Source organism: Phaseolus vulgaris, chromosome 7, assembly GCF_051622355.1.
Source record: "Phaseolus vulgaris cultivar YP4 chromosome 7, ASM5162235v1, whole genome shotgun sequence".
Classification (NCBI taxonomy): domain Eukaryota; kingdom Viridiplantae; phylum Streptophyta; class Magnoliopsida; order Fabales; family Fabaceae; genus Phaseolus; species Phaseolus vulgaris.
Genome location: NC_143504.1, coordinates 3,146,638 through 3,162,358, shown reverse-complemented (window position 1 = coordinate 3,162,358; position 15,721 = coordinate 3,146,638). Strand labels below are relative to the sequence as shown.

The window sequence follows — 15,721 nt, the reverse complement described above, 5'->3', positions numbered from 1 at the left end:
GTAGAGCCGAGTTGGTCTGCGTCCAGGTTGAGTCAGCTTAGGCCAGTTCGAGCCAAGTTAGTTTGTGTCCATATCAAAATGGATTTAATGTAATTGATAAAGTAAATTTAATCTAATTAACAAAGTAAATTTAATCTAATTAAAAAAAGTGGATTTAATCTAATTAAAAAAAGTGGATTTAATCTATAGATTTTTAGAAAAATCCAAATATATTTGATCTAGTTAAAATGGATATGGATTTTATATCCAAATCCATATTTTTGAGCCAAGACAATTTGGGTCCAGGTTGAGCAAAGTCGATCGGAGTCCACGTCGAGCTGAGTTGTTCGGGCCCAAGTTGAATCAAGTCGGTATGGGTCTAGTCGATCCGGTCCAGGCCCATGACGATCAGGTCAGGGTGGATGTTGAGCCGAGCGGGCCCAGGTTGATGTCGAGTCGAGTAGACTCAAGCCCATGTTGAGATGAGTAGGCTCGGGCCCAAGTTGAGCCAAGCAGTCTCAGCCCCATGTCAAGCAAATCAGGCCTGGGCCGAAGTTGAGTCGAGCAAGCCCGAGCCCATGTTGAGTTGTTTGGGCCCGGGTCGATGTCAGGCTCAAATCAATGTCAAGTCGTTCAGGCTCAGGCCGATGTCGAGTCGTCTGGGTTCGGGCCGATGTTGAGTCGTTCGAGCCTGGGTTGATGTCAAGCCGAGTAGACCCAGGCCGATGTCCAACATAGTGGGCCCGGGAGTCGTTCGGGCCTGGGCCGATGTCTAGACGAGCGAGCTCAGACCGTTGTCGAGTTGAGTGGGTCTGGATCGATGTCCAGTCGTCTAGGCCGGGGCCGATGTCGATGTCTAGTCGTTCGGGCCCGGGGGCCGATGTCAAGTCATTCGGGATTGGGCCGATGTCGAGTCGTCCGAGCCCAGACCAATATCGAGTTGTCTGAGCCAGTACCGATGTCGAGTCGTTCGGGTTGATGACGAGTCGTCCATGCTTGACCGATGTTTGGTCGTTTGAGCTCAGACCGATGTCGAGTTTTTCAGGTCCGAGTTGAGTTCAAGTCGTCTGGGCTTGAGCCGATATCGAGTCGTTTGGGTTTGGGTAGATGTCGAGTCGTCCGGGTCTAGATCGATGTAGAGCTGAGTTGTTCCGCGTCCAGTTGAGTCAGCTTAGGCCAATTCGAGCCAAGTTAGATTGTGTCCATATCAAAATAAATTTAATGTAATTGACAAAGAAAATTTAATCTAATTAACTAAGTGTCTAGATTTAATCTACTTTAAAAAAAATTAAAATTTTTAAATATATTTGAACTATTTAAAATGAATATGGATTTTATATTCAATCCATTTATTTGGAATTAGATTGGATTCCAATCCATGACGTCCTCGACAATACACTTGCTTCTACATACATTCACATGTGTATTTTAAAGTTGTTACATATTATCATCTATTCTTGTATTGACACCTCATTCTGTAAGATTGAATTAACAGCTCTTTAAATGAGTGTTAATGACAATTTTGTAAATGTCAAATACATTAAAGAATATGTTTGAAGTATATTAAGATTTCTTTAATCATTACTTTAATTTGTAAACAAGTTTTACACTATTATTTAATAATGTCTCAACATTTATTAAATTTGAAAGTATTATTAATGCATACAAGTTCGGCTTTAGAGACACCAACTTTAGGTTTATTTTTTCCACTGTTTATGAATAATTCCGGGGAGGTGTACAAGTTGGGCTTTAGATTCTCGGCAATTACTTTCTGCACTTTTATTTGTTTCACCGTTCTCAATTTATTTTGAAATACTCATTTTGTCTTTTGTGCTAATTAGCAAATATGAAAATGATATTTCATTGCACTTCAAAAATTCTTATACCCCGCAAATTTGTTAGAAAAAAACTGAGTTGTGCTGAAATGAGCAAAAAGAATTAATTATGTATTTGGGAAAACTGCAAATTCTTGTGCTGTTTTTATTTTGATACATTTATGGTAGATGGCACCAAATGCTTTCAATAATCCGCACTCCACACCAGACCGACGCAATCGCAGAGAAAATAAACTTTATTGAGAGGTGACAAGAAAAAGTTAATTTTGGATTAATTAATATGGATAAGAAAATGTTTCTTATTTTATGTTTCTAATTACATAATTTAGAAGTGAAAGATATAATTTTAGATTATATAATTTAAATTGTATTTTTAAATTTTACAATTTGAAAGGAAAATAATTTAATAGTACAATTTAAAATATATTTTTGGACAGGATAATTTAACAGCGGAAAAAATAAATTAAGATTTGTAATTATTAAGTTTTCTTATTTTTATTTTGTTAAAAAGTAGAAAAAAAACTTTAATTGTTGTTTTCACTTTTATGTACGTCTTAAAGACTAAATAATTTTTTATTAAAAGTTTCAAATCAAAAAACTTAAATGATTTTTCCTCATTATTTCTACTGAATTTAAGATCACGTGATCGTAAATTGTTTCACACAATTAACTCAAAAAGAAAGTAAAATATAAAATATTGATTGTGAATAATTTCATAGTACGCTTTATAAAACCAAATCTCCCAAAAGTAGAAATACACTATAAAAAAATTTACTATCTAACTGACTCTAACCACTTTAGATCTACAAATTTAAGTTCCATGTGTCAAGCACGTGTCAAGGTAAATTCATTTCAACAAATTGTGGATGTCTGTCCCTCTCCACATGATAATTTATAGATAATATTTAAACTATCATTGAAGTAAGAATATATTTTTTGATAATAGGTTTTGTACTTAATAGTTTGAATCAACGATCATACATACATCATATAGAATATTATTCATAATTAAAACATGCATAATCATTTATAATAAATTTAAAATTTTATAATTAAATATATACATTTTAAATAAGGTGCTTTTGCTCAACGCAAAAAAGATTGGTTGAGCTGGTTGTACAATTTTTTAAATGCTCTTAGGTTAAAATTTGTTGAGTAGATTTAGTTTGCGAGAGAGGTTGAGTCTTCGGATAAAATTCCTTAAGCAAAGTTTCATCTGTTAAGATAAATTATGCCAAATTTACAATTCTATACAGTTTTCTCAAAACTGATTCCACTTCCAAATAGAACAAGTTGAAAATGTATTAAATAACTTTTATATAAAGCCTGATCGACACGTAATCACTAATAATTTGAACTTCTCCAACTTCTTTTATTGTAAAATATAATAGTTCACCATTCAATCTCACTAGTACTACAAATATGCTAATCAAACCAATCTCTTTTTTTTTTCTTCTAAGTTTTCAAACTTATTTCTAAATATGTTTCCAAACTTAACATGCATTCAAATATGATACAGCACCCTTCATCTTATTATTGCAAATATGCATATATCACAAATCGACTCAATTCATGATCATCCCTTACCTAATTTAAATAATTTAACTTTTAGAACTCAGTTAGTAAAATTTCCCATGTACACATAAAGTAATAAAGTAATAAGTATACATAACATATACTAAAAAATAATTTAAAAAATTAAGAAAAAATATTTTATAATAAATATATAAAATAATAGTATTTAAAAAATTTAATTGTAAAAAATCATTAAAATAATTGAATTTATGAAAGTTTATTTTAACGATCATTTACAGATGTCTCGTTATATTTTATTTTGATTAAAGACATTCAATGTTAAAATAAAAATTTAAATATTAAATAATTAAGGAGAAAAATATATATTTTGCTTAATAATTTTAAATAGAAAATATTAATTGAATTTTTCATAGAAGTGTATGAAATATAAAAAAAATAACAATTGAATTTCAAAACTGTTAGCAACGTAGTTTTGATAATTAAATATCTTAACTAAGTTGTTACAATCAATTCATAGTTTAGATATGAAGTTGCTATTAGAATTATTATTTATCCTAAAAATGGGTCGATTCGATAGGAATACCTCCTAATCATACATAAAAACATTGAATTTATGATACTGGAAGAATTTTATTTCAGCTTGATTTGTTGAAATTGTTTTGAAATTATATTATTGATTATTGATAAACAATACTTAAGAGTAATAATATAATGTTAAATTTAAACAATATTATGATCCCAATTGAAAAGCAAAACTATCAAAAGTATTAGTTTTAATTTCAAATCATGTTTACATTCTCAAATATGTCGCAGATGGTAGAAGGTTTAGTTTCTAAACATATTGCACACTTTCTTGGTAAGCATCCCTCATGATTTGGATTGAAATTTACCTAATATATTTTTTTACATTTATTACATTGATTTGGATTAGATTTTACCTAATATATTTTCTACATTTAATATTAATAAATAGATTTTAAATTTATTTCAACTCTATAAAATTAAGTTTGTATTTTATTTGTATAATATAAAATATAATTTACTTATGAAATCGATGTAGAATCTTAAATATTCGAAATGAATTTAAGTCTAATTCAATTTTATTAAACTAATTTATAAAATTAAGGTATACCTATATATTACAAAATTACTAAATGTTTTATTCTTTTATTTCGTTGATGTAATTCAAAAACATTTGAAAAATAATAATGTAGAAAAAAATATTTTTGATTTAAAAAAACTTGTTGCCACTGCTTTGTCTGCGCACATATCCTTTCTTTTGTCAAAATTAAAGTCTAATCTAATCTATCATAATTACACACCATTTAAAATTTCCATTATTCTTGATTTTGATTTGTGAAGTACCCTTTCAAACAGTTAAAGTGAAGAAAACATTATTAAAATTACAACTTCAAGTAGAATAATTTGTTGGCCTACCTTGCTCTACTGTGCTGCAATATTATTATTGTTGTCCAATATTTAGCCTCCATTTATGAGATCTGATATATAATGTCATTTTTATTGGTTTGTGCCGAAAAAAATTTGAAGCATGCAATTTCATTAAACTGAATTGGAATTATTTCCTTGAGCCTCCACCTTATGCAAAGCAACAGTAATGCATTTATTGCTGAAAGTGTAAAACAATAATGAATGAACCTACTAACTTGGCATCACTGCAAAGCCTCAGCAAATTCTGAGTTGGCTTCATTTTCTCCTACTTCTTGTCATAATCTTCACTATTCCTAACCACCAATAGAAGACATAGTGAGTCCAAGAAACCTCGGTTTCTTCCACGCAACATTCTAAAGAATTCATAATTTTTCACTTCAAAACTTCCCTTAACTTTTCTCCTAGGAAGTAACATTTATTTCTCTTTGCTTCTTGCTAACATACATACAATGCTAGTAGCATACACTAACAACAGTGTGCTTTTCAACAAAAGAGACTCTGAATTCATTCTCTTATGGCTGATGTCAATTTCTAGAGGGGGGCGTTCTTTTACTACCTATGTAATACAATAATAATACTAAGCACTATATCTATAACTCACCAATTCTTAAAGTCCTAGACCCAGTAATAATGAAGAACAAAATGTTTATAAATAGTTAAATCGTGACAGATATAATTTTAAATCCTCCAATGATACTTTCTGTTAATCTTCTTACTGATAAATAGTTAAATATTTTGTATGTTGGGTTTTTCATTGTTTTATATAACATGTTCAGATTGACATTATGAAATAGTAGCTATTAACTGCATTGCTTTTTTCATAAACTCACAAAATTGTCTGACACAAACTAAACATGGTTTTGTCTACTACCTAATCGATCAGAACTAGGAGGTTTCCCTTCTGAGATGGGACTACTAAAAGTTAGTTCCGCAGCAAACACCAAAATCTCTTTGATAAGTCAGCTGATTCACAAGGTTCACTTATTTGTCTCTCAGAGTTCCAAGCCCTGCTTTGTTAACACCGTCTAAAGTTAAACTATAAAAAAGTTTTAGTACTCATTTTCCTCTTCCAACCTCTCTCCTTCTAAGGTGCTGTTCCACTTTGTCAGGAACACAATGAGAACAATGGCTACCACTTTCTCATATCCAACCTCTACCTACTTTGTGAGGTCTTGTTCCATCAGAGAAAACCATGACCAAGTTAAGCAGATCAGAACTAATGGGAGTTTTAGGTCGCCAATTAAAGTTGAGACACTCAGCCAAATAGCTGGAACTACTTCCACCACTCTGGGTCAAGCTGTTACAGTTGATGAAAATGGTCTGCGCCAAAACATCCCAACAAAGAAGCAATTGGTTGATCCTCATCGCCAAGGGCTCATCACTGAAGGTGGAGTTGGTTATAGACAGACCGTTGTCATTAGGTCCTATGAAGTTGGAGCTGATAAAACTGCCACGCTTGAGAGCATCTTCAATCTTCTTCAGGTGATTAGTTAAATACACATGTTGTTGTCATATAAACAGAGTTTTCACTGCACAAAAAGCATTAGGGCTTCATTGTTTTGTTGCAAAATGCAATCTTGCGTGCAGGAAACAGCATTAAACCATGTTTGGATGTCTGGGCTGCTCGGTGATGGGTTTGGGGCGACACATGGAATGGTGAGGAACGATCTCATTTGGGTTGTCTCAAGAATGCAAGTTCTGATTGATTACTATCCCATCTGGTAAAGTCCCTTTCCACCATTAGTTCCCTTCAAATAATTTTTCTGTTGTTGGAATATACTAATCAAATCTGAGAATTTTCAACTCGCTTGAGACAAGTCTTGTAAAAGTTGTTGTACTACTTGTTGAAGGTTTTCTTGGAATCTTCTCCATATTCAACAACTCTTGTCTTGTACTGATTTGACAGCAGAGAAAGCTACAAATATCTCTAGCTCTTCAATAGGAGTTACTTTGTGACTGGCCATAAGCTCAGCATATTTGCTGAAGACTTGTACCAATTTTAATGAAATGAAAATTTAGTTGATTGAGAAAACCATAATAACAAGAGATGAATTTGACATGATTCAGGGGAGAGGTAGTTGAAATTGACACATGGGTTGGAGCATCAGGCAAGAATGGAATGCGGCGGGACTGGCTGATAAGGAGCCAAGCCACAGGCCACATTTTTGGTCGTGCAACAAGGTATGTACTATGCACTATGTTCATGTCTTGCACAATGTTTCTAACAATTTTCAAACTTTCCACGTTTTATACCCTGTGTGCTGATTGAGATAAGCCATAAACAGCACGTGGGTGATGATGAACCGTAAAACAAGACGCCTTTCCAAAATGCCAGAAGAGGTGAGAGCAGAAGTTGCACCTTGGTTTATAGAGAAGCAAGCAATAGAGGAAGATGCTCAAGAAAAGATAGTCAAATTGGATAAAGAGGCAAAATACATGAATTCAGATTTGAAGGTATATATTGCATGTTTCATTTGAGCTTAATAGGTACTGTCAATGTTAAAATATGTCAATCAATCAGAAATCATTAAATAATTTTTAAAGTAGTCCCTTTAGAAATCAACAAATTTACCATATTTAACAATTTGTAATTGGATAATAGCATAAAAAATCTTTGCTCTGTCAGTACATATACTATTTACTCTTTACTCTACTGCATTACAGTTAAATTACTGCTGGCTCTGCCACAGCACAAAGAATGTACACAATTATTGACTTTGTGCACCTCTTCACTTTTCAGCCCAAGAGAAGTGATTTGGATATGAACCAACATGTTAATAATGTGAAGTATGTAAGATGGATGCTAGAGGTAAATTGCAAAGGTTTATGGACTCAAAAGTCAATGCTCATTAACTAGTCCTTATAGAGCATTGTGAATATCATAGTTAATTTCTATTGTTGATTGCTTCTGCAGACCATCCCAGACCAAATTCAGGAGCGGCACCAATTATCTAGTATCACACTAGAGTACAGAAGGGAGTGTGGAAGCTCAGATATAGTTCAATCATTGTGTGAACCTGAAGAGGATGAAAAACTTTATGGTGTGGTAGAACCAGATTACTGCACAAATCTTCTGAATGGGTTATCATCAGATATTATAAATGGTAGTGGAGTGCTGACTTACCTTGAGCAGAGGCCATTAAGGTATACACACCTTCTACAAATCAAAGGAGAGAAACAAAACAATGAAATTGTCCGAGGAAGGACAAGATGGAAGAGGAAGATTGTTACAATGCCATTTTCCACTTAGACTTGGTAAGATATGTGGACTCGTAAGGGACAAATGTTGGCATATACTCTTGTGTACTCACCAAGAAATTCTTGGTCTAAACGAAAACTGATATGATGGGAAAAAGACAACCAGGAAGTGTTTGGAGAAAACAAAATACATGTAACAATTCTAATGAAGTGTAAGTTGTGATCTGATTTGATTTATGAAATCAGTATAAAATGTGATTAGTTAGTTGTAGTAAATTGTAGCTATATATGATAGGTGTTCATAAGCTATATTATGATTTAAACTAAAATAAAAAATGGTTTCCAACAAATAGAAGTAAAAGTTTATCTCACTAAAATAACGAAAGGCATCTCCATATTGTAAAAGGAACATTAGGAGGGAGTTCAAAAAGTAAACATGAAATAATGAGGAATAACCCCTCATTATTATAAACACGTTTTAGTCGAGTGTTAATGTTGTTGTTTTTTCTTTCCAACAACTTTGATGTTATACAAAGTGACGAGCAATGGGCTACTAAATCTGTCATTATTACGTAAACACCAACATGCTTCGGTGCATGCATTATTACGTAACTATTCAAGCACTATTCTTTATACCGGCGATTTTTTTTAATCTCTGCACGATTAAAGTAAAATGATTTTATTGTCTCCTTTTTGGTGAAAATAGTTTTAAATTATATACATGCATGCATGCAAAAAGAATAAAAGATCAAGTAAAAATATTAGTAAGCAAAATGTTAAGTTTTGTAAGTTATTTTTATATCATACAATAAAATATTAAATCTGAAAATGGTTGCCTGATAATATTCCGAATAATGGTATTTGTAAATCTCCAACAAAATTATGATAAATTTAGACAATTGCTGAAGCAAAAACATTCTTCACTCAAAATTTCATTAAAATAACTGGGTACACACGTTTCAGAATGATTAATTCCGATGGAATGGAAGAAATTGGCCAATTTAGCAATGGTGGAAACCTATTCAAAAAACAAGCCTCATAAATAACAGGTGCACCTCTCTACCAGCTGCTGGAACTAATATTTGCCGCCCAAAGAAACTGTGATCCACTACACTAAGCTAGGAGAATTAATATTCATTTACAATTTAATTATGAGGTTGATGATAGTATTTACACCATGTGTGTATGGCTATGGATTTGGTATCCATAAAAATGAGGAAGGAATCAATCAAAGAATAATGCATTGCAACTGCAATAGTAGTAAAATTATCGCCTCTTCTTGTTCCCTAGACTGCGATGGATTTGCCAAGACCACAAAAGCAAAAATGTAACAATTGCCACTCCAACACTCGACCAGAATATTACCAGCCATATAGGCATTGCTTTGGGATACAAGCCTGTGGAAACACACCATGTACGTAATCAGTGAATTAAACAATAATCAATACTAACCTCTAAATATGTCACACAACACAAGGATTTATATGTAAGAGACCTACGTACCGTGTCCAAACTTAATGCAAATCAGAAGTTCCACAATGCAAATGGCAAGAGAGAGCCAACAATATGCTCCAACCTTCTTCACTGGCTTTCTGTAAAAATCACAATATTATATGGACATAAAATGTCAAGAACTCGTTAAGATGTTGCCAATGCCATTCACCAACATTCAATTGACAATATATAAATAGAAAACATAGGAATGTACCTGTCTTGAAGGTATGAATTGTACTCACGAATTGTTGGAATTGCAAGTAGCCACCACAAAATCAACCTATATATGACAACTGAATTTCGAGGAGGTATCCAGAGACAAAATTTCAAAAAGAATGTGTTGAGCTCTACTGTCAAAAATACAATGCAAAGACTAAGCACTTGAATGAAACGCCAAGGACCAAGCAGTGGATGCCACTCGTCTTTGTCCCACTGAGCCGGTGTGAATTGACCCAATGTTCGTTTCACCTAATGCCAATATCAAGTAACATAGACCAATCAAGTCACATACATTTAGTCTCCTTAGCAATCATAATAAATTACTAATAATTAACTAACATTGTCTCAGATGGTGAGATGAAGTGACTGTACTAGATTATTATTACGAGATTAAAGAAGGACAATTTTAGTAAAATCATCTGTCAGAGCATTAGGCAATTGGCTATTGCTCCAGTAGCCAAAGAAAAAGGCATTCCAAGTTTAGTGATTTCAATTTCAATAGGAATCAAACACTCAAGCTTAATGAAATAACTGATGACAGAGAAACATACTTTTCCTATTATATTAGGCTGCTGGCTTAGACCGACCCATTTGTATGTTTTCCCATCAAAGTATCTAACAGTATGCATTCCTGCCCAAATTCCTGCAGATTAATTAATCCAACAGATGTTACAATCGGCTGAAACAATTTCAAATCCAAAAAACCACTAATTCGATGCAAGAGTTTACTCAATACCACCAGAATCATGAATTATGATACTTAAAGAACCACTAAAATTCAAATGATGTACTGAGTTTTCTGGGATGAGCAAACTGTTTGGAAATAAAACAACTAAACTTGTATATAGGCTTGAATATCTTCACGGACAGAGTTAAAAAATGTCAATACAATTAATTCCTTGAAGCTTCATTGTAGAATGAAGATCTAAAGGAATTTGAAAATGAATTCCATTGAAGCAATGTGAAATCGTAGTCAACCCGCAATATTTAACAGTTCCTATCCAAGATAGTTTAAACAACTAGACAAAGACATTTTCATATATATTTAAGCTAGAAACAGTAAAGATGCATTCACTAGATGTTAGAATCCTATAGTTTTTCAACATTTAAGGGTCTGGTCATGTTTTAAAATCAATATTTTTTTTATTTTGTTGACAAAATGAATGTGTATAGATTCAATCTGTAATTATGGTGGTACAATAAATAAGTTCATTCTTCAACTAATAAACCACATGCAATCTTTGAAACTTGCCAAAAGGAAACAAAAAATGGATCCAAAACTCTTACCGAACCAATTGCAGATCAATATGTCAAGAATAATACTGTCCCACCAGCACTCGTTGAAATTTGGCAACATGTGACGAAAAGTATACTGAAAATGCCAGCACAGAATACTTCGTAAGCAATTCGATAGTATAGTTATAACTTATACCAACGCAATAAAAAGGTCAAAGCTTCATGGAGGCACAAACCCCCAACCAGACCTATCTCAAAATATCAAAAAAGAGTGTATTAATCGGATAAGTATCAGGCCTTACCTCCACCAACTCAAAACCAATCGATAACACCCAAAGAAGAGGCTGATTACGAATCAATATTGCTTTCCCCCACCACCCAATAACATGAGCTAGAACAAACTCATCAAAAAGTGTCTCCTGGGAAATGAAACATAATATAAGCCCCGTGTTAGATCCAAATGTGATAGAGGTATAAAGTAACTTTAAGAGAGGATATACAAAATCAAAGGTTGTGAAAGGAATCATACATAAACATTCTTAAACCTGCTTGCAGGGTTTTCAGGCAGATATATACGGCAGTCGGCGCCATAAGATCTTTCTGGAAGTTCTGCCAAGATCACACACAGCAATTACAAATTTTTAAACTGAAGGAAACAGGCTGATACATGACTAACCGAAAATGTTTTAAAATCTCAAATACAACACATACATAATGAATTAATTCCAACCATTTCAAAGCTAAAAAAAGAATCGGATTGACTTACCAAGACCAAGATCAGGATGAAGAAATTTCATAAACTGTCGAGCATCATCACGCTTCTGTAGGGACAAAAATTGAGAGTACATGTTAGTCCACTTTCATTCACTTGCTGGAAACAGAGCAACAAATGACAAATATTACTATGCCTCAGAAGACACAAATGAAGTTAGAGGAAGCTAACAGATGAAAGAAAAGTAAGCAAGAATCAAGTGCAAAATTTTTTTTTTTCAAAGTTGTAAATCTAAGCTTGACAAAATTGCTTAAACTTTACACAACAAGAATTTTCAAATCGAGACATGGAAACCAACCTGAAAAAGTAAAAATGTGAGGGCAACAAGATAAACAACAGCCATCCCATGAACCAAGCGCCAAATTGCAGGATGTGGCCGAATAAGAACCCTGAAAGAAAATGGGAAAATATTTATTCAGGTAACAACTTCAGCTGATCTAAAAATCTACTAATATCATTACTCTTCCACCGTCATACACTATCAAGAGGCTGTGACAAACTCATATTTATATTATCGTCTATGTTAATATTCTTACATACTCATAAGCAAAACCATTTTAAGCGGAATTATATTAAAATTTGTATAGAAAGAACGCCCGTAAAAAAAATAAACACTTTGGATTCCCAGTTATCTTCAAACAGTTCCATATCCCATCCACACTCTCTCTAACCCAACCTTGAAAAGAAGCACCTTCTACTAACTTTTCTACCCAGCAAGTAAAGTAACAGCAACCATTCAATTCAATCATGAATGATATCTTCATTATCTCAAATAACTTGGTCCATTAATAATGTTCTAAAACAGTGGTGTGTGAGTATGAAGCGGTTGCCTTATTCTCTTAACATAAACTCACTCTTGACTTTAAATGTGAAATAAATTAACTGATGAAGCCTGGAATTAAATTATTCAAACACCATCTCTCAAACATGAAACTAAAAGTTTAGAAACTCAATTCAGTCCCCTTCCAGATATAGGCAAGAAAATAATCCAATCATGTAAGAAGTCACAGAAAATAAGGAACATCTTCTTACTCCTTTGGGATCTAAATCTAAAATCACAATTAAATTTAATATAATAAATGTAAAATAAAATACCAAACTAAACAAAATAAATTCATTCTGATTACTCACGTAGAAGGAGCTTGCAGCAGACAATAAGCAAGAAAAACAGCAATCATTGCCCATACACCCCTACAGAGAAACAGTTGTGTGGGCATTTAGCATATGTATTACTCAGCAAAATGATAAGCACAGCGAAATGAGAAGTAATTAAATTAAAATTACCAAACCTTTTAACAGAAGTAACAAGATCACCAGATGCATCTCTTTCTGGATCAAGTGCTCCACTTGCCCAACTGGCATATACAACAGTGGTATAAAAAAAAATAAGTAGGGGGAAGAAATTTGATCTTATTGAAGAACAAAATTTACAAGTAGATAAAAATACACCACTCGTTAACATTAATTTATCCAGCTAGACACTCACATGAGAAAGCAAGCACCAATAAGTAACAATGAGATGGTGCGAGGCTTGTATGCCCATGCCGTCCATGGATCATGTTCATCATCTACATTTGACAAATGAGAATTACCATTTTCTTTAATAACATCATTTCTCTTTAATCTTGCATGACCGTTGGACTCCATATTCCGTGTTCCACAGAAGCTATACTCTCTACCTACAATCAAAATCAAAGAAATAAGATCATTTACAGATGCTATGACAAATAGCCTCCGTGTTCTATACGCATATATAAAGCCATCCGCTTAATTCGTTAAAAGTCCAGAAGATGGAAACAATGAAAGACAGTACCATATATAAAAAGCTAACCAAACATTTCATTATTCACAATCCAAGAACACATGGAGCATTAACAAGATTAGTGTTAAATACCCGTGTGTAATTGAATTTCAGTGACATGATATATTTATACAACCATATATATAAATATACATATATTAAGAAAATAAAGATGAGATAAAAAAAAGTGTCCACATATCATCGTATCTGAGTAAAAATTGCACACATGCATAATAATCACAAACTGTAAGAGGATTAAGCAAGACAGCTCCATGAAAACATGCAACCAGAAGTCTTTTCTAAAAGCTAGAATATCGGTATTGCAATGGACCGCAGGTTAATATCAGTTATCGTTGGAGTACTAAGTACATAACCAATAAGTAAAACAAAAGTAACTTATGTATAACAAAACCATCTTAGGGTTCAAAATTAAAGGCCAAACTAAACTAGCTCATGCAAATCCACAGAATTTACAAGAAGCCCCAAATTTGTAACCCAAAGTAGTATCTGGTACAGAATTCAATGTGCTTTTTTTTTGTGTCTGAGAAAAATCATTGATTGACAGCCCAACAGTCCATCACAAATTCTACAGTATATAACAGAACTCGCCAATATCTTGAACACAGTACTACCCATCAGCATCTTAACACATATATGACACCACATGCATACGCATCACAAAGAATCAAACTGAGTAATTAACGGATCCCCATCGAGAGCCGAACTACACAAACCGTTGCAGCCCAAAGCATACTATTACTATTCCAAAAAAAAAAAAAAATAGAAAACACTCATTAATTTCAAACGCATTGCGTCATAAGCTTTGGAAAAGCATTCAATTTCTGAATAAAGGCAAATTACCAAAGGCGGTTACATGAGCACAATGGATCTAAATCTGGCAGAAGAAGCAAAACCCATTACGGCAACGCGTAATTCAACCCGGTTTCATTTCAATGCATGTAACAGCGAAAGCAACAGCAATCGAACCCGGAATCCAGTGGAAGAAGGGCGAAGTGTGGTTGGGCGGAAAAAAGCAACTTTTGAAAAAAAAATAAAAAATGGAAGAATTGAAGGAAGCGAAAACGGAAAAGGGAGGAATAAAAAGAGAAAAGACGGAAAAACGGTACAGTGAATGTCAGGAGAGGTAGTAGATTCGAAGCACAATCGAGAAAGAATGCATAGCGGAGTGCGCGTGTGAGTATGTGCGTGTGTGCGTGCGAGTGATGATAGATATTATGCGGATATGATATGATTCGTAACGAAAAAGAGGTTATACATACAGAGGGCGAAAAAGCAGGTTATAATAAAGTCTTTGTTGCGTTGTTGCATAGAGAGAGAGAAGGAGACTTACGCAGAGAGAGAGAGAGAGAAAGCTGAGAGAAGGTGTGAGTTGGGCAGACAAAGGACCCCTGGCCGTACGATTGGAGAAACGAGAAGATCGCAGCCGTGGGATCAGAGTAATGAATGATGAATGGAATCAGAGGAAGAAGAAGATAAGTGTGAGAGCTGTTTCTCTTTCCGCTGCTATGCTAATGAATGGCGAAATTATAATATTTATAGAGATGCGTTTGGGAAAAAGAGGGGCAAAATGGAGATATTGTATTGTTTTCTCTCTGTTGGGTGTGGTGGGTGAAGAAGGAGTGAGTGAAAGTGAGTTCGTGTGTGGTGGCTGTGTTTTGAGCAGAGTCTGCAACAGCGGCGAAAAGGCGAAGGGTGATGATGAGAGAAAATTAAAAACACACACAGAGAAAGAGAGTACGACGGTCAAAGATAGATTTCAAGATGTTTTAGATACGCACGATGACGATGATCATGAATCATGGACCAAAAGTTCTTTTCTTTTTTTCCTCTTCCTTCTTTGCCCCTCTCTCTTTCCCTTATTTCCCTTTTCTTCCTCTCTCTCTCACCCTACAAACACATCATAAAATCAACTATTCTCTATAATTAATTACAAGCTAACAAAACCTTACATCACACACCTTTCTCTCTCAAAGTACAAGGACCATTATATTAAATTCAAAATAGGTATATAAAAAACTATGATTTATTATTATTTATATTGTTTATAAGATAAAGGAGATGTCTCTTAATGGTTGTGAAATTCTAGTTGGGAGTAATTGGAGAAAAGAGAAAAAGTTGGTATGTGTTCTGGTACAAGAGGTAAAAGGAAGAGAATTTGTGCATTTAATCGGTTATTTTATG

General features: G+C 33.7%; 2 protein-coding genes across 3 annotated transcripts; one reads left to right on the top strand and one right to left on the bottom strand.

Moving 5' to 3' along the window:
* The first annotated feature begins 5,629 nt into the window (after positions 1-5,629).
* LOC137829539 (palmitoyl-acyl carrier protein thioesterase, chloroplastic) lies at positions 5,630-8,273 on the top strand. The gene is made up of 6 exons (XM_068636360.1): positions 5,630-6,281; positions 6,387-6,520; positions 6,867-6,980; positions 7,085-7,253; positions 7,540-7,608; positions 7,714-8,273. Exons 1-6 carry the CDS (start codon positions 5,916-5,918, stop codon positions 8,047-8,049), a joined length of 1,188 nt encoding a protein of 395 aa, XP_068492461.1. The 5' UTR covers positions 5,630-5,915; the 3' UTR covers positions 8,050-8,273.
* A 627-nt stretch (positions 8,274-8,900) lies between these two features.
* PSS1 (phosphatidyl serine synthase family protein) lies at positions 8,901-15,452 on the bottom strand. 2 transcript variants are annotated; one of them, XM_068634491.2, is made up of 14 exons: positions 14,871-15,452; positions 14,381-14,556; positions 13,205-13,397; positions 13,008-13,073; positions 12,850-12,909; positions 12,017-12,107; positions 11,713-11,767; positions 11,476-11,555; positions 11,249-11,365; positions 10,998-11,082; positions 10,262-10,353; positions 9,706-9,959; positions 9,501-9,589; positions 8,901-9,394 (listed from the first exon to the last, which is right to left on the bottom strand). In XM_068634491.2, the coding sequence occupies exons 3-14, from the start codon at positions 13,363-13,365 to the stop codon at positions 9,264-9,266; spliced, it is 1,281 nt and encodes a 426-aa protein (XP_068490592.1). In that variant the 5' UTR covers positions 13,366-13,397; positions 14,381-14,556; positions 14,871-15,452; the 3' UTR covers positions 8,901-9,263. The 2 variants fall into 2 exon arrangements, with proteins under 2 accessions (XP_068490592.1, XP_068490591.1); XM_068634490.2 differs by lacking the exon at positions 14,381-14,556 and having other exon boundaries at positions 14,871-15,431.
* Positions 15,453-15,721: the final 269 nt, after the last annotated feature.